This window comes from Macrosteles quadrilineatus, unplaced genomic scaffold (assembly GCF_028750875.1).
Source record: "Macrosteles quadrilineatus isolate MER2022 unplaced genomic scaffold, UCM_ALF_1.0 Scaffold_3__2_contigs__length_128488019, whole genome shotgun sequence".
Classification (NCBI taxonomy): domain Eukaryota; kingdom Metazoa; phylum Arthropoda; class Insecta; order Hemiptera; family Cicadellidae; genus Macrosteles; species Macrosteles quadrilineatus.
The window spans coordinates 116,122,035-116,146,956 of record NW_026542596.1 but is presented as its reverse complement, the minus strand read 5'-3'; the positions used below and the strand labels follow the sequence as shown (position 1 = coordinate 116,146,956).

At 37.7% G+C, this 24,922-nt stretch overlaps 1 protein-coding gene across 9 annotated transcripts in view; it reads left to right on the top strand.

Annotated features, from left to right (window-relative positions):
* LOC128990591 (uncharacterized) overlaps nucleotides 1-24,922 on the top strand; it is a 90,656-nt gene that overhangs the window by 53,859 nt on the left and 11,875 nt on the right. For 4 of the 9 annotated variants that reach the window (XM_054413041.1, XM_054413042.1, XM_054413035.1 and 1 more), the window contains 11 exons: nucleotides 808-864; nucleotides 2,480-2,518; nucleotides 4,973-5,041; nucleotides 5,315-5,398; nucleotides 7,607-7,708; nucleotides 12,864-13,010; nucleotides 14,159-14,215; nucleotides 14,999-15,124; nucleotides 16,341-17,027; nucleotides 17,605-17,682; nucleotides 21,021-21,164. In XM_054413041.1, the coding sequence (XP_054269016.1) occupies nucleotides 808-864; nucleotides 2,480-2,518; nucleotides 4,973-5,041; nucleotides 5,315-5,398; nucleotides 7,607-7,708; nucleotides 12,864-13,010; nucleotides 14,159-14,215; nucleotides 14,999-15,124; nucleotides 16,341-17,027; nucleotides 17,605-17,682; nucleotides 21,021-21,164 (1,590 nt within the window). Of the gene's footprint in view, nucleotides 1-807; nucleotides 865-2,479; nucleotides 2,519-4,972; nucleotides 5,042-5,314; nucleotides 5,399-7,606; nucleotides 7,709-12,863; nucleotides 13,011-14,158; nucleotides 14,216-14,998; nucleotides 15,125-16,340; nucleotides 17,028-17,604; nucleotides 17,683-21,020; nucleotides 21,165-21,497; nucleotides 21,565-24,922 lie in introns of those variants that run through there. The other 5 variants (XM_054413039.1, XR_008490544.1, XM_054413038.1 and 2 more) reach the window with 5 other exon arrangements.

Genomic DNA, 24,922 nt, shown 5'->3' with positions numbered 1-24,922 from the left:
TTTGATCTGTTGGATTAGTTTATATGAATTTTCAAAAATATTACTGCAAAATCGCCAAAAATGCCTTGCCACTACAGAGTTCGCCCATTGCAAGTTGGAGGGTTAACGAAACCCGCTTTAAAAATCACAATATAAAGCTACATTATTATAAACACAATTATTAATATGCTGTGCTGCCGTGCTAGGCTACCGTCGCGCCTCGCGCCGATGTATCTCCGCTACGTCACTGAGGAGGGGCGGGGGAGGGGAAGTAGGATCAGGCGGCGACCGCTAACATCAAAGGAGTGAGCCAGCCCTTGTATATCTGTAGCCCTGGGAAGCGATACTCCCTGGTGTGGATTACTGTAACGTTGCACTAGTGAGTTATGACTGTCTGCAGTTCTATCCTGATAATTACACCAATCCGTAAATTACAGGCAAAAATGAGGTTTGGATTCCACTATAAACTGTAGGTCCCATAGTTGCCATTAACTGTATGGGCTATTAATTAAAAGTCCTGTATAAGCAACATGTCGGCATTGCTCAATACCCAATGTATGGTTGCCATTTCATTTCAATTTTAAAAAGTATTAAACGTATCAGGTAAAAAACATGAAATATTAACTAATTACATCAAGTAATCTTTTACAAAGTAGTTACTATTTGAGACATATTTTGGGAATATTATTACAGTAACCAAGTGGGATATTATTGTTTTGTCTTAATAGCAGGTTAGAAAAAAAGCGTTTATAAAATTCAGCACCGTGTATCTATCATTTTTTACTATACCTAAAAACTCATATCCCCTGTTTGGTGTTATATTTTCAGAGCCAACGCTCAGCGGCAGACATTCTATCTATATCTCCTCCTCGTCCACCCACTTCGGTAAGATTAGTTTACATATATTTTGTTGTTCTCAAGGGGGAAAGGGAAGTAAATTCAGTAGAAGCAGGCCCGTTTTTGACCCTGTCAGCGCCCTAGGCACGTCTAATAGTAGCGCCCCTTTGCAATATATATATATAACAGGGTGTACACCGACCGGGATATCCGGGAATCATGCGGGAGATCTTTGAATCGTGAATTTTGTATTTCTACCCAGAGTTTTCAATTTACCGTGATCGCTCATGACAACAGTGACGTTTCCGTGATCGCGCATGACAACAGTGACGTTTCCGTGACCGCGGGAGACAATAATAAATGTCTACACACGGCCACGAGGGATGATCAGAATTTTCTGCGATCGCAGAAGAAGATGGTGGTATCTACTATCTACAGAGCCGCAACGGATGATCAGAATATTACCACAATCACGGAAGACGATTGATGTCCACACGACCGCAGGAAACCTCAAGAACTTTGCCGCGATCGCGGAAGACGATGATGATCTCCACAAAACTGCAGGACATGATTAAAATTTTGCCGCAATCGCTGGAGACGATTACCATGGATTCACGACTGCGGGATACGTATACGTACGATATCTACAGGACCGCGGGAGATATAATAACTATTTCTGACGGCCACGAGGGATGATCAGAATATTGCCGCGATCACGGAAGACGATGATAATGTCCAAATGACCGCAGGAAAAGATCAGAATTTTGCCTCATTCGCCGAAGACGATTATCTCCATATGTCCGAGGGAGATGATTACCATTTTGCCACAATCGCGGGAGGCGACTACTATGTCCTGGAAACGACCGACGGGGACGATATGATGTCTTCACGGCCGCGGGGGTGGTCAGAATTTGACCGCGATCGCGCAAGACGAGGATAATGTCCTCACGACCGCTGGAAAATATCAGAATTTTACCTCATTTTCGGTAGATGATAATAATCTCATCACGACCGGGGGATATGTTCATATATTGCCTCGATCATGGAAGACGATAATTTTATGTCCAAACGACCTGACTGCAGAAAATAGTAAGAATCTTGCCGCAAACGCGGGAGACGATTACGATGCCTATACGGCCGCGAGTGGTTATCAGAAGTTTACCGCGATATCATGCAAATACTACCACAAATTTTTTTTTAATTTCCAAATTTTTGGCGCCCCCCAGAAAAGCCAATTGCCTCGCGCCCTAGGCACGTGCCTACCGTGCCTATTCGGTAAATCGGCCCTGAGTAGAAGGGTTCTTAAAACTATAGAAACGTATCTTTAAAATAGGGGATTGTTTTAGGATGTTCAGCTACAATAAAAAATGTCAAGGAAAAATATGTCAATGATTAGAGATAATACAAATAAATGTATACTACCTGTTTTTAAAATAGTAATAAACTAAATAAAATATGTGTGTATACACTATTGGTGCTTGTTATGTCTTCTTATAATACATTGTAGTTTTTGTTCTTCTTTAAACCTATTTACCATTGGAAAGTTGGTTGGGGACTACAGTAATAATTATTTATCTAGATATTTATCCTCGAACACAGATTCTTTTTAGTACCACAGTTATAATCTTTTCCTTTGACTATTCAGTTCTCAGGTGTGTTTCAGGATATGATGCTGACTCCTCCAGTAGATCAGTATAACAGGGTAAGTAAAAATAGTACTTACCCTGTTACCCTGTAGTATAGCTAATACATCTTCTATATATAAAGGCTAATATATATTGGCTTATATAAAGGGTGCGCCAAAAAAACCTGACGGTTTCTGTTTTGTAATAAGTCAGCTGTTATACTAGCTAGAGACCTCATTGTTGTAGAGAACGATTGCTTATGTTATGCCATTTTTAGGTTATGTTTGGTCAAACATCACGTCGTAAAAAGAAAGTTACTGTCTAGTGTGGTGCAGTGTGGTGTGGCACTTTTTGGAGTCATCGGACCATATGTTTTTGAGGATTGGTTCCACAACTGCGGATGTTATGAGGGATAGACATGACTAACACGTGGTTTCAACAGGACGGCGCAACTTGTCATACAGCCAATTATTCAATGTCAGTTTTGCGTGAACTCTTTGCCGGTAAAGCGATCTCTTGGTTTGGTGATGTGCTGTGGTCAGCTCGATCTCAGACTTAATTTTGTGTGACTGTTGGCTGTGGGGATACTTAAAAAGCAAAATGTTTGTTTCGAAATTTCAAACCATCCCTGAACTCAAGCAGTGTATCAGGGAAGCGATTGCTTCTATTCATCAGGCGAAGGTGACTGCAAATATGCAAAAAAAAATTGGATGCCTGTGTTTAGCAGAAGGCGATATAAACTGTTTGATATAATTTTTCGTAAATGAAAATGGCATAGTAGTGTGTACAATATAACGTTATTTAATACATGAAATTGTAGTTTGTTCTTGAGTTATTTAGTATTAAAATCCGTCAGGTTATTTTGGCGCACCCTTTATAAAGGCAAAAGTACCCATGAACTTTTGAGAAAACTACAAGTCACACCCCCATAAACCATATACTTAAAATGTTCGTCATGACAAGAAACCTTGCGCAAAATTATCCATTTTTTCATAAATTGCCCTTTAAGGTCTTAGTTGCTTTCCAAAGGGAACTTTCCATATACTTAATGTTAAAAATACCTCAGCTGTTCTTATTTTTATTTGTATGTTATTCTTTCAATTATTTATTACCTTATTAAAATCTGGTGTGATTATTTGTTTTCCTACAGTTACCTAACAATGTACATGTTCTCTCACTGATTTGAGAAAGCAAAGTGGCCAATTCGCTCATCAGTGAGACATGTTAACATTGTCTCACTCTAATTACTTTGTCTCACTCCAGATTTGCAACGTGAAGGCACGAAATAGTGAGCGCGTAACATGTAGGCAACGTCGTATGCGCGCGAAATACGTTGGCAGCACTGGCTGTAAATCAGCTGGTCAGCTGTTGTACTGTTGTATTTGTCTCTTCACATTAAATGTTTTATTAAAAGTTCACTTCTGTGTAAAAATAGGTTATGTTTCTTCACAAATTTATATGTTTTATGGTAACTGTAGGAAAAGTATAATGTGCAACTCGAGTTCAAAGTACAATTGCCTCACTCGAGAAACCATTCCTCACTCGCCTACGGCTCGTGAGTAAGGATTTCTCTCGAGTGAGTCAATTGCTCACTTTTCTCACTAGTTGCACAAATAACTATTGTAATGCTGTATTCTGTTTTGTTTATTTCATCCTAACTTAACCAATCAATAGTTTTTTATAATACTTTGAAGTCAAACGGGTTGAAGCCCGTGGGTAACAGCTAGTTTATATACTGGCTAATTGGTTCAAACAATTAAAAACATTTTCCTTTTGTAAGAAATGGCTAATTTTATGCATGCCTGAATCACCTAAGGTATTCAATATATTTTATACATTTGATAAACAATATTGTATGTTGAGGGCATGTTCCATATTGTCAGCTTCAGATACTTGTAAAAATACTCAGTTGGAAACTTTGTCATAGTCATTTAGGATAAACATTTTTGTGTTTTACAAGTGAATGACAGTTTACGATGAATGACAGACATTGGAACAATTGTGTTGTTATTTGAATTAACATTCAATTTACCAGTACGATGATATCCCAACACCAAAGGAACACACATGTTTCTGAGCTGTCTGACAGGAAATGCAAAGTAATTTAGGCTTACATTATGTCCAAAAACTCAGGGGCTAAAACATGGATTTTAAAACCAATTTAAAATGATTGCACCTTGCAGCTACAGTATATTATGTGTTTATATATAGATATAAGTCAAATGTAGAGAGAGAGAGAGGTGTTTGGAGGCCAGGGCTCCCTCCTCCACTTGTTTTAAGCAGACTTCTTATTCACCAGAGCTCTTTCCTGAATAACGTTGGATTCCTCTTCATCCTTCTGTGAGCTGCAACCTGCGTCTTTCCAGGCACATTGTGTGCCAACCAAACACACCTCTTACCTAGTACCTATACTAAAAATCATCAGATTCCCTCCCCCCTAGTACTCCCTAAATAAGATAGCTGAAATCTTCTAAAAAAATCCTTAAGTGTTAACACAATCCTGTATTGTAGTACCTATTATGATCAACTAGGTTGACCAACATGACGGAATGGAGTTGACCCCGGCAGTCAGTTCTACTTCCCTGCAGACGACAATGCTGGTGAGTTGAATTATTTTTCATATTGAGGGAATTATTTGTGTACAATGATAAGTTTAACTGTAAATAGATCTATAAGCTAAACTGCAAGTCCGAAGTTACCGCGTTTGTGAGAGATCTTTCAATTTAACGTTCTTGGAATAATTAATGTGTTCAATCAGACAAATACAAATTTCCAAGCTGACAGGTTTGCTGCAGCGGGGGTATTTTACATTATAATTCATGATGTGTATAAATTTTATTCTCTTATTACTTAATCTAAAACCTGTTTTACAGTCAGAGCACCAAGATCTTCTTCAACGTGTCAAAAATATTGTAGAAGAAGCATCTTGGAAACTCAACATTGCACCCTCAGCAACTGTAAGTGTTGATGACTAGTTTGCACCAAAGATTGAATAGGGGTGTTAAAAAGTTAGTACCTGGGGACCGAGCTTTGCTCGGGGAAAATCATTAGTTTACTCTGAAAGCAGTCATAATATTGCAGATACATGAATCCATTACCCACACTCCGCACTGCTAGCCTTTCTTTACTAATTCTTTCACCACTTCTTGTGTCGTGGACATGTTGCCATCCCTTCTCATAGCATTTCAGTATTGGAGATACATTATTCTAACTGCTACAAACTGTTCCCACAAACACTCCGGACTGCTCGCATTTACTACTTCCTTCACCACTTCCTACGTCAAAGACCTGTTTCCTTCCCTTCCCATAGCATTTAAGGATTGAATGAATGAATGAATGAAAAAGTGCTTTATTGCTGCTTTTATTTACATTTCCAGATACCACGCAGGGCATCTGCCAAAATAAACACTTTAGGCATTGGCCGGAAGGGCCGTTGGCCAGGTTGGCAACACAGCAAAGTTACATTCACACTTAAAACAACCACAACATATATATACCTAACAGATAATTAAAATAATACGATAGACACTGAGAAAATAATAATAAGCTACTTGAACAACAACAATAGTTAAATTTACGGAATAAAATGAATAAAACAAATAGATTATTATTATTATTGTGCATTTAAGGATTGCAGATACCTTAATCTAATCATCATAAACAGATCCCACACTCCGGACAACTCGCCTCTACTACTTCCTTCACCACTTCCTGTCAACGACCTGTTTCCCTCTCTTCCCATAGCAATTTAGGATTGCAGATACCTTAATCTAATCGTCATAAACAGTTCCCACACTCCGGACTGCACACCTTTACTACTTCCTTCATCGCTTCCTACGTCGCGGACCTGTTTCCTTCCCTTCCCATAGCATTTAAGGATTGCAGGTACCTTAATGTAATCGTCATAAACAGATCCCACACTCCGGACAACTCGCCTCTACTACTTCCTTCACCACTTCCTAAGTCACCGACCTGTTTCCCTCTCTTCCCATAGCAATTTAGGATTGCAGATACCTTAATCTAATCGTCATAAACAGTTCCCACACTCCGGACTGCACACCTTTACTACTTCCTTCATCGCTTCCTACGTCGCGGACCTGTTTCCTTCCCTTCCCATAGCATTTAAGGATTGCAGGTACCTTAATGTAATCGTCATAAACAGATCCCACACTCCGGACAACTCGCCTCTACTACTTCCTTCACCACTTCCTAAGTCACCGACCTGTTTCCCTCTCTTCCCATAGCAATTTAGGATTGCAGATACCTTAGTCTAATCGTCATAAACAGTTCCCACACTCCGGACTGCACACCTTTACTACTTCCTTCATCGCTTCCTACGTCGCGGATCTGTTTCCTTCCCTTCCCATAGTATTTTAAGATTGCAGATACCTTAATCTAACCGTCATAAACAGTTCCCACACTCCGGACAACTCGCCTCTACTACTTCCTTCACCACTTCCTAAGTCACCGACCTGTTTCCCTCCCTTTCCTTTCCATAGCATTTTAGGATTGCAGATACCTTAGTCTTATCGTCATAAACAGTTCCCACTCTCCGGACTGCACACCTTTACTACTTCCTTCATCGCTTCCTACGTCGCGGATCTGTTTCCTTCCCTTCCCATAGCATTTTTGGATTACAGATACCTTACTGTTTATTTTGAGTCTAAAATCATATAAAAATCATTAACAATACTGGAGGTATTGATTTTTTTATCATAGAAATACGCTATAAAAGATAATTTTATAAAAATAATAATAAAAATTAGTCACGTAGATGAGTCAAACGAACTTGTAAAAGAAAAACCAAATTTAACTCCAATAAGAAATACATGGGTAGCAAATTTCATTTACGTATAAGCCGAGTGGGATTATAGATAAATATATATGCTGATGCTTGATTTGCTATTTGATTTGCTGTGGCAAACATGAGTGTGCATACCTTCAAATTGAGACCTCAATCATGAAAATCGGTCGAGGAGAAGAGCCAAACGAACTCGGAAATGAAAAACCAATTCTTTTAAATAACCCATATAAGATAATAATTTTAATTTTTTATATTTGTGTTTCTACTTTAGTTTTGTTTTTAATTTTGATTTTACCTATATTGTTTTAATTTAATCTTATTTTTTGTGTTATATTATAATTGTTGTTATTTCTGTGTTCAGCCCCATCCCCTGTCGTACGGATTCTCATCCCAGCGAAGACAACCCTTAGCCACTCTCTACCATGATTCTTCGCCTGGTCCTGCCAAAGCGGCATTTGATCCTGTCAGTTTCTCATCTCACTACCTTATATTTTATTGCAGCTTATATTTTAAATATTGTTTAAGCATCGTAAATAAACAGCTAAATTCTGGGATTTGGTACTATTGGTCAAAATAAAGAGAAAAAGTAGAAAGCAACCTGTGTTCGGAAACAATTAAGTCGGTCCAATTCAACATTTCAATATGGCGGCTATTTTAATTACTATTATTTGATTTTATGAAAAGATGGCAAAAACACTTTTATTTGGACCCTCAAACTGTTGAAACACATCCCAAAACAATAATGTTGCAGGAACCAACAAAGCCCAAATCAGACCTTAATTGTTTAGATCCAAACCTGAAATAAATACATTAAATTTCTGATACGAGGATTGTGTACCAAGTTGATTCAAAAATAAAAATAATATAACTGAAACTCAAAAGGACAATCAGGTTAACTAAAAAATACACTTTAATAGAGAAATAACCTTTAACATGATTGGTAGTAAACATTTGGCAATTGTGCCCTTCCTTGATAAAAAATAACCATGATACATTTTGATTTTGATTTATATGTAAACACACAGTCTGGGAGAGTGTTTATTTATATACTCTAAAGGGGTGCTTATTTATACATTTTAAGGGTGATTTTAATGCAAAGAAAAGGTTTTTATTTGTCAGTCAAAAGTCTAATAAGATTTACGATTCTGTGTTCTATTTCTTATACAAGAATATTATTCACACATCTTGCTTGAACAAACTCTATTTTCAAACTAAACTAATGTTTACAAAAACATCTGACAACAAACATATTTAAACACATGATAAAAAGACAGACTTAATACAACATCCCGCTTCAAGATGTCCACATCTTTATGAACCTCAGTACCGCCTCGGTTTCTTAATGGACCTTCCGTAACGGGTTACTGTGCCAGCTCCTGGACGATCACGTGAGTTGCATGGACGATTAAGGACCATGGATGAACAGTTTGAAAGAATTCCATCTCCTCCGTAGTACGGTGCAGGAACTAAGAACTTCCTGTTTCGGCGAATAGTTCTCTTGTCAGTTTCCACAAGGTAGGAACGTGGTTCGTTCAATTTCCTGACTACCTTACCGTGTCGACGTAGATCTGTGATCCATACCATGCTTCCAACTTCTAATTCACTTAAACCACTCGCTCCATGTCGTTTATCAAATTGTATCTTGTACTTATTCTGGTACTTATTCTCCCTCTCAAGAAAATTCTTATTTTCCACAGGATTTCCAACCAAAGTAGATGGAAGATTGTCTCTTAATTTCCTTCCAAACATAAGTTCAGATGGGGAAAAGCCGGTTTCAAGAGGTGAGGTCCGGTAAGAAAGTAGGGCAAGTTCAAATTTATCCTTGTTTTTCTTCATTAGCCCTTTTGCTACTTTCACAGCTGCTTCAGCTGCCCCATTTCCCTGATGGTGGTGGGGACTACTTCTGAATGTGGAGAACCCCCACTCCTTTGCAAACAATTTAAATTCACTTGAGTCAATATGGTGAAATTGTGTCCCACTATCTGAATAAACACGTTGAGGAATTCCAAAACGTGAAAATGTGGTTTTGCAAACCCGAATCACATCTGAAGCCCTCATTCGATGCATTTCCTCGACTTCAAAGTATCTTGAGTAGTGATCCACGATAACCATATACCACTTGTCTTCGTGTTTGAACAAGTCAACAGACACATTTTGCCACGGGTAATCCGGGACGGTTCTCGGAATCAATGGTTCACTGTGATTAGTTGAGTTCTGAATACACACTGGACACGATTTGATTTTCCTTTCTATTTCTTGAGAAATTCCAGGCCACCACATGGTTCCCAAAGCACGTTTCCTTGTTTTTGTGATTCCCAAGTGTCCACTGTGAAGCCTCTCGAGCATTTCCGCTCGTAGTTCTTGAGGTATTATCATCCGAGTTCCTCGAAGCAATAGCCCATCAATACAACTTAACTCGTCTTTCACATTAAAGTACTCTTGAATCTCATTAGGTAAACTTGATTTTACAGGCCATTCGTCTAAAATTTGTAACTTAAGTTGTGCACAGATTGGATCTCTCATTTGTGAGTGAAGTACCTTTGTCACATTTTCATCTGTAGTGTTTATACTAATCAGACTGATTTCGTGGACGAAGGCTTCCACTTCTTCGGTCAATTCGCCATCTTCGTCAGCCGGAATAGGACTTCTTGATAGTAGATCTGCTATGGCAAGGTCTTTTCCTGGGGTCCAGGTCATGCGATAATCGTATCTCATCATACGCATTCGGAACCGCTGTAGCCTCGGTGAGAGCTCGTCCAAATTTTGTGTTTTGAAAATTGAGACAAGCGGTTTGTGGTCGGTCTCAATTGTGTACATTTTACCCATCAGGAAACATTTCAAACGGTCACTTGCCCATGTGCAAGCAAGCGCTTCTCTCTCAATGTTACTGTAGTTTTCTTCAGCAGGCGTTAGAGTCCGAGATATATATGCCACAGGTTTCTTGCTTTCTCCTTCAACTTGAAGTAAAACCGCTCCAAGACCTTTTTTTGAAGCATCGCAAGAAAGAATCGAGGGTTTTTGCGGATCGTAAACAGTCACACATGGCTCTGATGATAAAATCTGTTTTACTGTGACAAAAGCGTTTTCTTGAGCTGGTCCCCAAAGGAAATCGTTTTTAGTCTTTAACAAGCTCGTAATTGGCTCCAAAATCTCACTGCGGTTCGGAATAAATTTTGCCAGAAAAGTGATCATGCCCATGAATCTTTGTACTTCATTAGCGTTTCTTGGAGCTGGTAAGTCCACAATCGCTTGTACCTTGCTTGGATCAGGCTTGATTCCGTCCTTAGACAGCACAAACCCCAGAAATGTCACAGTTTTCTTGCAGAACTCCGACTTCTGCTTATTCAAGGTGATTCCATTAGCTTGCACTCTCTCTAGAACGGCCCTAAGACACTCGTCGTGTTCTTCTTTCGTTCTTCCCCATATCAGACAGTCGTCAATGTGCACTAAACAGTTCTTTGCCCCTTCTAAAGCTTTTGACATGCGGCGCTGAAACTCTTCAGGAGCGGACGTAATTCCAAAAGGTAACTTACGGAATTTATACCTCCCAAAAGGGGTGATAAATGTTGTGTAATCTTGTGACTCCTCTGCAAGGTTCAGTTGCCAGAACCCGGAATTCGCATCGATCTTGCTGAAGTACTTGGCTCCCGCGATCTCGGCCAATGAAAGTTCGATCTTTGGGATAGGATAAAACCGACGTTTCACACTGTTGTTGAGTTTGGATAGGTCTACGCAGATCCTAACCCCACCTCCCTTTTTTGCGCAAACTACCATTGGTGCGCACCAATCAGTCGCGTGTTCAACTGGAACAATCACTCCTTTCTCAAGCATATCGTCTAACTGCTCTTTCACCTTGGTTTTTAAAGGTATTGGTACAACCCTGGGGGTGGATATAGCGTAAGGAACTGCATTCTCCTTCATTTCAATCTTGTACTCTCCTTTCATATTTCCCAGCCCTTGAAATAAAGTAGGATACTTAGTAGCCCAGTCAATATCATGTGAATCTACAGAAAAATTTCTCCTCACCAGGTTCAGCTCTTCACAGGAACGTCTGCTAAGAAGTGGAACAGTGATCTCCTCAGAAATATACGCAAGATCATAAACTGATACACCCTTATGTTCAAGCTTTAGCCTTAAAGTTCCCAAAATATTGATTCGTTCTTTCTTCTTTGCGCTAAACACAGGGGATTTGCACTTTCCTAGAGGCAGAGTCTTAATAAAATCACCAAGAACTCCTACTGGAATCATGGTTACATCAGCTGCTGTGTCAAGTTTAAATTTTATAAGACCTAAATCTTGGTTTCCACAGCTTGCTTTTACCTCCTGGACCCAGGCTTTGTCACTGCTGTCTATATTCCCTATGAAAATCTCAGGAACCTGTTGATAACCACTGTCTGAATCTTGCTGTTCGATTTCCTTAACAACGTTTTTGTTTTTTCTCATCCACTTTTCGCAGGAGGGACAACATCGAAAAAAATGTCCAATCTCGGAACATTTGTCACATTTGGCTTTCCTAGCAGGGCATTCGGCCAGTGATCCGTGCCAGTTATAACCACATTTCCTGCACTTTTTTCTCATAGCATCCTCGGTGAATTTCTGTTCACCAGCTCTTTCAGACAGATTTGTTTTACCGACTTGTATTGACGTTTGATTCACCATAAAAACATTAGTATTGGCGAGCTCACGTTTTTGGCGTTCTAGCTCCTCGTGTTGGCGCAAGGTATTAATCGCCTTCTCCAGAGTCAATTGAGAGTCCAGCTGGAGTCTATCACTTAGAGCCTCATCTTTCATACCAATAATGAGGACCAGAAGCACCATCTCATCGTTCAGTTCACCCCATGCACACGTTTTTGCAAGACCATGCAAATCTGTTATGAATTTTTCAGATGGATCACTCCCTTGCTTGTGTCTCAGAAATTTTGTTCTCTCATAAATGATATTTCGTCTTGGCACAAAGTATGCATCAAAGGCCCGAAGAGCCTCGTCATAAGTATTCGGTTTTGGTGAAAACGAATCGAAAATATCTTCACTCCTACTACCCATTGTAAACAAAAGTACATCGATTTGCCGAGCGTCGGAAGTGCTATCTAGACCGCACCCCCGTCTGTACCTTTGAAAGCGATTCCTCCAGGAATGCCACTCATTCGGAGTAAAAGAGAAGGTATCTGGAGTTGGTAACGTCAGATTTATCATAGGAGTATGAGTACACATTACTGCATTATTTTCTCGGTTTGTCTGTCCCAATGCAAAACCTAGTGACTCACCTTCAGTCTTTCTAGAATCCCTTTCTGACATGTAGTTGAATTCACTTTGGGCATCCTCCTCATTGTCCTCATACCTTTGCCTACGAGTATTTCGTTTTTTACTGCCCTTACTTGACATCATGCGTGGTTTTAGACTTTGTTCGATAAAAAATCCACTAAGCTGCCACCATGTTCTATTTCTTATACAAGAATATTATTCACACATCTTGCTTGAACAAACTCTATTTTCAAACTAAACTAATGTTTACAAAAACATCTGACAACAAACATATTTAAACACATGATAAAAAGACAGACTTAATACAACAGATTCTGTTAATTTTTGTTTAATGTATTGTTTAATTGTTTGCTCAGCATCAGCAGAGTGGGGCGACAGCTACCTCAGCACCTCCTCTCACTCAGGATGACCCTCGGTTGCTCTTCAGATCTCGCGTTACATCCAGGAGTCCTTTGTCAACCAGAGCGACTTCCCCCTCCATTCCTTCCCAAAGACCAGCTTCTGTAAGTAACTGTATCTCAAGTACCATCACATGTCTTTTTAAATTACATGTTTTCAGTTTTTCAAATCCCTCTGAAATTGTTTAATTGATGATATATTTTACTCGTGTAGATGCCTATAGATATCAACAAAAATTCGTTGAAATTCTGAGATAGAAGGCCTACTGTTTGAAGGGATTTAGTTACAATTTTTATTGTTATGATTGCAGATTAGCTGACTTGCTTAATCCAAAATGTAAAACAAAACGTAAACCACGTTCCAAACAAAAACACACAAATATTAAAGGTCTTGGCAAATTTAGGCTAAAATAACCACCAATAATCACAGTTTGTCCTATTTCTTACATTGTCGTGTCAAGTAAAAAAATTACGATCACTGAACTTGATCAAGATATTACCATGGGAGTCGCTTGGATAGTAAAAATAATCATGATTGTTTCCTCGAACGCAGAAATTTATCATTATATGAACATGAGCAAAAACCTATAGTGATCAGGGATGGGGAGAACTTTTGGTACTGTAGTCAATAAGTTAAGGGGGCTCCACTCTGATTGTTTGCACAAGGCTCCACACTACCTAAGGCCGACCCTGAGTTCCAGAAGTAAAGAATCAAACTCTAGAAAATTATTTTGGGGTCAAATTAAAGATAAAATAATAAATAACATGTTGTAGGCCTACTGTATTCATTGTTTTGAAGGCTTTCAAATTATTTTAGTAATCCGCCTTAACAAAACTTGGTAGGCCTAAGTTTGTTAAGGTGGTAAAAACCTATTTTTGAAAAAAACAACTTAATTAATTTGATTTTATTAGTCCCCAAACCATTTGTAGTAAAAATAATAGTAGTTTTAACTCATTTTGCTGCAAAAGTGATTCCTGCGTAGCCCTGCTTAGGTTAACGGTTTCTACTTTTAAGGAGTCTTCATCTAGAGAGGACTTATAAGTCTTAGTTGTAACATTTTAAATTGACAAGGAAAATGGTCAAAGATTCAATAGTTAATTTGAACACCCTTTCATAGTAAATATTTTATCTTTAATCTGGCAACACCAAAATATTGGGAATAAAAAATAGCCAAAAACATTTAAAACATTTTGTTTTTTACCTCTTTCCTCTAATGTTCCTCAAAAATAAGGTATTATTTTTCCTGTTACAGCCTGCGTCACTTGAGAGGCCTGCTCAGGAATCAGTTGAGGCAGCTAATACAGCTGGAGTAAGTAGTGTTATAACAGTTAAGGTTACTAAAATTGAAGAAGATTGTGTCTTAAAATTATAAGTTTATAAGCATATTTTCAAACTTTAATTTGATATTGAAGTCTTTCATCAAGCTATCCAGTATATATTCTAATAACATAAAAATATATTATTTTATTTTTAATGATCATACTCAAGCATAAGTGATATAGGCATAATATGTACGCCTTTTTTTAAATAGATATTTGAATGTAGGCCTATACGTTTGATATTAACATACTGCTATAATACCATACTTTTAATTTTTTATCTAGATACAAAAGATGTTTGGGTTCAACATACAAGAATGTTTACTTGGTGAACAGTTTATTATTCCTGATTTCATTAATCAACCGTCTACTAGTCACCGAAGTCACATATTTTCCGACTAAGGTCAGCGTATAGATTCTATCTGGTTGGGCAATGCGGTTTTCAGCTTGGATCAAAATTATTCTCTCTCTTTATATTTGTTGGTTAGTATTGTTTTTATTTAACACAATATCATTATGCTGACACAAAATACAAAACGCACAAGGATCGCCAGTTTGAATTGTCAGGCTTAAAAGATCTGTATTTGAGTCCTTAATCCTGGAAGGCTACCGTATATTTTAAATTTGTTGTAAAATCCAACTCCATACCGTGTTCACATTTGAAAGTCACCGATTTATTAAAAGTATAGTCCACCAAATGCTACAAAAAACAGGTTGGATGGCTTTTAAACATCAAAAGTTGTATCGATAACTTTACTTACAATCTTTTTCAGAAAATAAAAGGAACGCAAGCAGAAATGGAAGCAATGGGGTTTTATGGACGCAGCAGAGAAGACATGCAACATGAATTCAACTTTGTTGATCAATTTATTAGTCCGTACAAACAATCACCTCCACAGGTAAAGAGTGTTAAGTGTTTTGATAAATTATTTAAGGTAATCATAATTGAGCACACATCCTCGATGTTTATTAAATCAACAGAAGCAATTAAAAAACTCTTAATGAACAATATTCCATACTCTATACTCATATTATATACTATTAACCTACCATATTCCACTTTCCAGCCTGTGAAGGTGGTGGAGTGGACCTTTGGTCCAAACCTTCACAGGTAAAATAGACAAGTTATCAAGTTATCCTACTTCTCACCATCAATGAGTATCTTTTTAGTGCCATTTGCATTAAGACTTGCAAATCACACAACCATGTAACACGTCATTTGTTTTTTAACTTTTCTTCCCTAAGACATTCATATAAAACTCTTTTTAATCTTTCAATCCTACTTGTATGTTTTTTTTTTTTTTGTATGGGTTTTTTATTCTTCAAAAAAAGGCCATAAGAGTTTTAACTGACACTGCACCTCGTACTTCTTGTCGTCCTCTGTTTGTACATTTGAAACTATTAACAATTCATGCTGTGTATATATATCAACTATGTATATTTGTTAAAAAACACTTGATCTCATTCTCATCACAAAATCACCAACATCCATATAACACTCAACATAGAAACACTCTTCAGTTCCCTATCCATAGAACAGTTATTTATGAGAAAGCACCTTTGTATATGGGTAGGAAGCTATTCAACCACCTCCCTAACCAAATCAAATCGACAGAAAAGATGGATATTTTTAAAAAACTACTTAGGGAACATTTGGAACTACTTTGTCCTTATTCAGTTGATGAATTTTTTTTTGTAACTACCTAGGTAACTCTTTTTGTTATATTTTAATCTTTCGACCTTATTTTTTAATATATTACTATGGTAACTACAATAAAACAAAATAAATAATATCATGTATTTTGTTTGAAAAACTGACGTGTCATATGTTTACTGGTGATGTATCACAATTATGTAAATTCTATGTGACAAATAAATATTTCATTTCATTTATGTTTATTTTTAAAGAGTAGATAAATTGAGATTTTTTTCATTATTTTGTTAGACATTTCAAAACATTTTACCTATGGTAAACTTTACTGTAATACATTTACATAAAATGTTGATCACATAACTTGCTGAGAAAAATTGATTGTAAATAGCCTATAACAAAGCAATATCAGCCCAAAGCCAAAAATTGGTTTGACCTCAACTTTCAATTAATGCTGGTTACAGGTTGTCCAGCGACCATTACAAGGACATTTCCCAGGACTTCTTAAGAACCAAAAGGCTCCTGCAGCCCGTAGAAAAAAACGAGTGATGTTGAAACGAAGAGTGATCAAAATAGCCATTCCTCCGAGACCTGACGATAATGCGGAAGAATTTCCATTCACGTACACACAACAAGACCCAGAGTACAGTGTGAGACAGGGGGAGCTACTACCTCCCCGTAGGCTGACCCCATCACCAGTTAACTCGTGTTATGAAGAAGGCTATGTGCGCAGCGTCCATCAGATGCAGACTCGCCGGGACTTAGAGACAGACTGGGACCGACGCCAAGAAGCTGTTCCGAGCAGGGAGTACAAGGAGGATAGAGAAAAAGCGTTTGGAAGGCCTCTACCTAAGTCTTTTACTACTGGAAAACTGAAAAAAAATAATTCCCAACAAGGTGTACCAGTACGTGATTCCTCGAAACTGCGGACTACTCCAAGTACATCATCTGCTGCAAGTGGACATCCTCCGACTCCAAACAGGAGGACTGGCCTGAGGGTGCCCTCTGGTCGGAGTGGTAGTGCACCCCAGGGGCATGTAAGCAGGTCTGGAGGTCGACCCACTCGGGGTGAGTCTGCAAGTCCTAAACTGCATGGAGGGGAGAGAAACACTAGTATAAGTCCCATCAGGGGAATACCTTTGACTGATAGGGTAAGTATGTTTCTGTAACAAAGTGAATATTTTCAGAAAACGCAAAAACATTCTGACCATCCCAATGGCAACAAACAGTTTGCTGCCCATTTAATCGGTTGTAAGTACTATGTATTTTTGGAAAACAAAATACCCCACACAGAAGGGAATTTTTTAAAGTTTTTTTGACAGAGACATTCAATTGTATTAACTTTAATAACAAGTATCAAGTTAATTTTATGTCTTGTAATTCACTATAGCCCAACGTACAGCTGTGATAGTAGGCCAGGACAGTTGATATTGCAGATTGGTTTAGTCATTTCCACACAATACACCATTATTAGAAAGAACATGACATGTACAAGACCAAGATTATCTTGATAACTCTGTAGAAAAATACCGTATATAGGAAATTTGTATTTGTTTTTCTTAAGCTGTAAGAAGAAAGGCAGTTCACTTATAAAATTGAGTTAACAGAATCTTTTTCAAAAGATATTCAGACCAATTTTTGTTATCTTATATTATATGAAGTGTTTATATTAGTCCTTTTGCTTTATTTCTGTTTATCTAGTTTTAATGATTAATGTTACTGTTGCAGCTTGAAATGGCAGTATCGGAAGCAACTGAGATATTAGAATCGCCCCAAGCGAGAGTTTTAGAAAGTCCAAAACGTGTTGTAAGTATATCTGTTGGGTATCAAAGAGGTTTAAATTGCTAAAAATAATTTAGATTAGGTACAGCTCAAGTAGACTTCATAGTAGTTGTTTTGGGATCACATCATTTGTCCGAGTTTGTAAAAAATTACAAACTATTTAAAAAAGTCAGTTGTCCGAGTTTCATTTGTCCGAGTTTTGGTAAATAATTAATAATATTTAGATAAATCAACTGTCCGAGTTTATTAAATTATTTAAAAAAATATCAAAATATCAAGTGTCCCGAGTTTTCAACTGTCCGAGTAGAGTCAACATCAAAAATGTGACACCGCGCGCCTAGACTGGCGTCTCAGGCGCCTGGTCAGAAGCCGATGTAAACCTCTTCTGCGAAAAAGTCGGGCATTGTGCGAGTGATCCTCGGCGCGTGGTGTCACATTTTTGATGTTGACTCTACTCGGACAGTTAAAAACTCGGACACTTGATATTTCGATATTTTTAAAAATAATTTAATAAACTCAAACAAATGAAAACTTGGACAGTTGATTTGTCTACATATTATTGATTATTTATCAAAACTCGGACAAATGAAACTCGGACAACTGATTTTTCAAATATTTTGTAATTTTTTACAAACTCGGACAGTTGAAAACTCGGACAAATGAACCTCACCCGTTATTTTCACCTAAAGCTCTCTGTGAAACAAAATTATTCTAGGAATTATTTTAGCCAATTTCCGTCATACTAAGTACAAAATCATTACTGAACCAGTATCATCTCTAAACAAAATCATGAATACAAGAAAGGTCATAAAAAAATTGACACCGCTCTTGATCCAATCAAACGACAGGTTTTTTGTTTTGTCTAAGTCAAATGAAATCCTTGTTGCTAAAAGGTTTTGAAGCCTGTATATTCTTATATCAAACATTCTTGAGCATTGAAGCTTGGAGATTTTGTGCTTAAACCAGTTTTTTGCAGGTTAAAGTTTACTTATTCTAGAATAATAATGCCCTCATAGATGAGAACTATTAGCGAATTTCCCTATAGGGAAGCAGCTATTACCGTAGGTGGCACGGTAAGACCTAGACCCGGGACCGATTTACTTTTTCATTTTGATGTCCCCAGAGGCCAAAAACACCATTCGTTCAAATTTTTATATATGTATATATATATATACTAGCTGAACCGGCGAACTTCGTATCGCCTAAGTTATAGGTTTCCCCTAAGACAGACCGATGGAAAACCCGGCAGACGTTGTCTGTTGTCTTGCCTTTGACTATTTTTAATTTAAGTACCGTTACGTTTAATTTTCAAGATGATCTCGTTCGCATCGCTCAACCACGTCCTGGTTGAAGTTCGTTCGCTACGCTCACTCACCTTTGGGTTGGAGCTCGTTCGCTACGCTCACTCACCTTTAGGTTGGAGCTCGTTCGCTGCGCTCACTTGCCTTCAGGTTAGATGTTCGCATCGCTCAATCACGTCCTGGTTGAAGTTCGTTCGCTACGCTCACTCACCTTTGGGTTGGAGCTCGTTCGCTACGCTCACTCACCTTTAGGTTGGAGCTCGTTCGCTGCGCTCACTTGCCTTCAGGTTAGCTCGTTCGCTACGCTAACTCGCTTCCAGGTTGAAGTTCGTTCGCTACGCTCACTCACCTTTTGGTTGCAAATTAGCTGTTGTCATAAATGTAAAAGAAATAATAGTGCTGCACCCTGTTGGTAATCCTTGTAACTTTAATGCTATTGAACATCATAGAACAGAACCAACTTGTTTAATTGAAACAGCTGTTAAGATTCATTAATTCCATTTCTCATAAGGTTAACATGGGAAACTCCAGAGCCACTGGGGCGGAGCCCTTTTAAGAATTTCGAAACGGGAAATAGTTTACTTCCTATTCGCATACCTACAGAATTTACACACCAAATTTCATAACGATCGGTGAAGTCGTTCCGGAGGAGTTTGCAGACAAACACTGTGACACGAGAATTTTATATATTAGATATATCTAATATATAAAATTCTCGTGTCACAGTGTTTGTCTGCAAACTCCTCCGGAACGACTTCACCGATCGTTATGAAATTTGGTGTGTAAATTCTGTAGGTATGCGAATCGGACGTAAACTATTTCCCGTTTCGAAATTCTTAAAAGGGCTCCGCCCCAGTGGCTCTGGAGTTTCCCATGTTAACCTTATGAGAAATGGAATTAATGAATCTTAACAGCTGTTTCAATTAAACAAGTTGGTTCTGTTCTGTTCTATGATGTTCAATAGCATTAAAGTTACAAGGATTACCAACAGGGTGCAGCACTATTATTTTATTTCTTTTACATTTATGACAACAGCTAATTTGCAACCAAAAGGTGAGTGAGCGTAGCGAACGAACTTCAACCTGTAGGCGAGTGAGCGTAGCGAACTAGCTAACCTGAAGGCAAGTGAGCGCAGCGAACGAGCTCCAACCTAAAGGTGAGTGAGCGTAGCGAACGAGCTCCAACCCAAAGGTGAGTGAGCGTAGCGAACGAACTTCAACCAGGACGTGATTGAGCGATGCGAACGAGATCATCTTGAAAATTAAACGTAACGGTACTTTCTTTCCATCGGTCTGTCTTAGGGGAAACCTATAACTTAGGCGATACGAAGTTCGCCGGGTCAGCTAGTATATATATATATATATAGACTTATATATATATATACGTCCGTGAACGCGATAACTTGAGTAATTTTTGTCCGATTTTGATGAAATTTGGTTTAAAGGTGTAAAGCGGGATAAACTTGAATGAGTTCGCAAACCAGCACGATCGGACCATGGGAACAGGGCTTTACGGGGGGTTTTATGGGGTAAAAATTGGTTTTTCTCACTTTTGACCCTCAAAACACAAAATTTCCCGATTTCTCTTTGGACCTTTTTAAAGAGCTTAAAAAAACAAATAATTTAGTATATAAAAGTATTTTTATTCGATTATTAGTAACGGAGAAAATTAAAAAAATTTTAAATTTAAAATTCCCATGTTATTCTTATGGAGAATATTGTCAAATGTTGTAGTTTGCTTGTTTATGGATATATTTTGATCAAACTTGGCAAATTTATTTATTTTGTATTAAGCTATCAATATTTTACTCAAAAACACACTTTACTAGTTTCCTTGTAGCAGCAAACCTAGGTACTCGTTAAACCTAATGTTATTAAAATATATTTAACTGAAAATCAATTCAGACAAATGGAAATTCGCTTAGTCGGCAGGTTTGCTGCGGCGGGGGTATTTTTTAATTTAACTTAACTATTAGTAAAAAGCAATAGGATTACGATTAAAGAGAAAAATGAAAATAACACAGTGTAAATAAAACATGTAAATATGTTTTTTTGGTTTTAGCCTGATTTTGTAGATCCACACAACCCAGTGCTTTTTTCACCTAAAGGCATTGATTATTCTCAAGGAGTAGTTGACAGATTACCGCACAACATGGATAACATTGAAGATCAGTCTGACAATCCTATAGAGTTGGTGCGGCAAGGGGTGAGTACAGCGACATATTTCAATACTACAAATCCAAATATATTTTTGAAACTGGTATATTATATGTGCGTATTAAATCCATACTAAAAACCAAACTGCTGAATCAAACTGGGAGGTATGTTCCTAAAATAAGCTCCATTTTGAAATAGAAAAATAACGTGTACATAGACAACAATGAAATTTATAAAAAAACAATCTGCAACTCTTGTTCTATTTTTTGACGTAACTTCATTGATTTTCCAGGCATTTGTTATAATGTGGTAAGTTTGAGTATATCACCATCGTAGAATGTTCCAACTGTTTAGTCAACCAAGAGGTATCATATTCTTTCAGCTCTTAATCACTGAATAACCGCCGACCACCGAGAAAAGACTTCAGATACAGGAACAAATGAAAATCCCTTGGAGTGAGGTCGGTGCTGCCCGGAGGATGGTAAATACGTACCAGCTAAAGCCCTGAAGAATTGTCTTAGTCACATTTGCGGTTGTTTGGCCTCAAGGCAAAAGATCAACGAGCAAAATGCCTTTTCTGTCCCTGAAAACTGTGCACATGACCTTTTGAGGTGTCAAGATTTGCTTTGGTTTGGCTTTTACCGGAGACTTAGTGTGCTACTGTAGATGTTGTTTTTTGTTTACAATTTGTTTATATTATTTTAGGCATAGTTTCTCATGATTTGTGACTCACTGTTTGGTTATATAGCTAGTAGACAAGTTGTTGTTTATGATTGGATAGGTTTATTTAATCAAACGAGGTTTTAAATTACTGAATTAGCAAGAAACGAATTGTAAACAAAACACGACTCTACAGTACACCGGACAGAACTAACAGTCCACAAATTGAAAATTGGCTTCAGCTGTTCCATACGGATGGACAATCTACTAATGGAGTATGTTTTATCTTATAAGTTTATACAATTATGGATTTTCTGTTTAAAGTCATAACTAGTGTACATGTTGCTCGAATTCGAGCAATTTCAAAATATTACAGGAGCTATTTCAAAACGAATAACAGTCATTTTTACAATGAGTTTAAAAGAGTCGACTGAAAGATTACCGGTGTGTAACTCTGACCATGTTATCTTTGTTATTGATAAACCTAAAGCATTCCGGCCGGTTTTCTCCTTCTCAAAATGCCTCGCTGTACAGGCAACACAAGTCATTGATAGAGGGCCAATTGAGAACGAAAAGTCCTTTTGGGGTAGTGTTAGGGCGCATTTGTAACCTAATAGTTGAGATTGTCCAGGGTCAGGTGCTGACTGATGAGTTAAGCCTATTACGCCCCAGTGTTCTGTAGCTGCGGTCGTTATCACGATTACGCCTCCTGTCTATGTTTCGTTGTTGTCGCGTCGGAGGCATTTAAAAGAAAAAATAACAACAAATAAACAAATTATCGCTACACAAAACAAAAATAAATGCACAAATTTAAGTTACAATCATGCTAACACGATCCGTCATAGCAACACAAAACAACGATAAATACACAAATTTAAGATACAGCTATACTAACACGATCCGTCTTGGGGGTTATGTTTACACAAACTCAAATAGTAAATAAATGTACTCAATGCGTTTCATTGAATTGAAAAATAAATAACAGCAATTAAATTATACAGCTGATCAAAATGTAAACAAATAGTAAATATCAACAAACTCAAATGGTAAATAAATGTACTCAATGTGTTTCATTGAATTGAAATAAATAAATAACAGCAATTAAATTATACAGCTGATCAAAATGTAAACAATTAAGTTCTCCATAAGGATAACATGAGAACTAACAAAACCACTGGGGCAGAGCCCAAGGGACTTTAAAAAAATGTAAGGCCAGTTTGCAAATCTACGCGACACGCTCTTTCCAATGAGATGTCAATGGATAAAATCGGTTGAGAAATGGCGGAGGAGTTCAACCGACAATGTTTCATGTAGCGTATTAATTATATAGATGATAAAATAAAATAATAATATAATGCAATGTAAACCTCAGTATCATAACAAGAAATAATTAGAATACTGTACACCAACCTACTCAAGAATTACTACAGTTATATCAAACCAAAACAGACTTGAGAAGAGGGATTAAAACATGTATTAAAATTTATTTCAGCTTACCCAGCAACTAAAGCAGTTGCTTTAATCTATGGTGTAATATTTAGATTTTCAGCGTTGCAGTTTTTTAATGTTGCCATATTACTTCAATAACTTTGTGTTCAATAACTTTGAGTAACGTGTGAGGTACCAAATTTTAAAGGGGGTAAAAACGTATTGCTAGTCAACAAACACCATAACTTACCCGATTTTTACCCACAACATCCTACTCCTAGGCCTATGTGTTGGCCATAGCTTGGGCTATGGGCCAAAGAACGTAGGCCTACTTTTAATAACAGTGAAGTACACAAACACACCCACAACGATATATTTATTCATAATAGCACTTCGTTTCACATAATAAAGTTAAAACGACCGATTTTACGAATATTTAACGCCGATGACTACATCACTTAACCTCGAAATGGTGTTGGTTGACCATCGACAGACGACAACTAGACCGGCTCATCAGGTGAATTTCCGATCAGCTGTTGGCTAGTTCTCAAACTCACCACCAGAGCGATTAAGCCTCGACCGAGGAAATCATGATTTGAGCCGGACAAGAATTATTCGCTGTTTGACCACCGACTAGCTCGCACGGGTTACGAATACAACGACACTACGATTATCACGAAGGTTAGCTACCATACTAGTTAGGCCCCTTTTTACGTTTTACGTTATTTCTGTTTTATCTTACGCATACTTTACTTATTATACCTTTTCGTTTTCTTAAAATTCCATTACGAATTATCTTAATTTAATATCTCAACTCGAGTCTTGACCCGCCAGTTCCTGCCTGCCAGTGACTAGCGGTGGCGATCGTTTATTTTATTTTAATTAATTAGTTTCGAAATTACGATTTCTCCGTTCGCTTAACAAAGAATTATCACGTCTAAATTATATCTCGTTTTCACCGTTTTAATACCCCGAGACTTGTCGTCTAAGTTCTAAACCCCGTCTTTGGCGGGTGAAAGAATCAAGTCTTGGGAGCAGCTGATTTGAACAATCAAACAGCTACAATATTCATATTAAATTTATTTTAAATCATATCACGATAAATTATCCGTTCAGTTATATTAATTAGGCCCCGACGACTCTGTAGGAATTGTTTTTTTACCTTTTATTCGACATTAGATTGATTACCAACGTCTTTAACTAATTAGTTGCATTTTAATACGAGTATTTACATCAAATTGGCTTATGATTGGATACTCGTCGGTCCTACAGAGTCATTCCAAAGGTTAGGCAAAATTTACCAAAACACGTTAACGAAGGCTGGGATGATATAGCTCCACCTGGGCGTCTGCAGGATTTCCTGAGCGCTTCTAGAGCTCTGAGCCTTCGATTAAATTTAAATAAATTGATCAGTCAAAGCCGTGACAACTTCGTATCGACCCCTGGATTTTTCTCGGCTCCTTCTGAGCACTCCGGGGAAGAAATTTGAGTGTGGCCGGTTCTAGGGGTAGGCCTAGCCTGACTTTGGTGAATACTAGTTTATTCCCCCCCTAGAATTTTGCGTCACAAACGGTTCTGGTATTAATTACAGTACTTGGACATGACAAATAATTCAGGAATCTTAGATGTATATATTTCAACTACTGTGATGTGGTGATCAATGACATGACTAATGAAGTTTCCAGCAGACTTCGAATTCAGTGAGCGCAGAATTCCTGT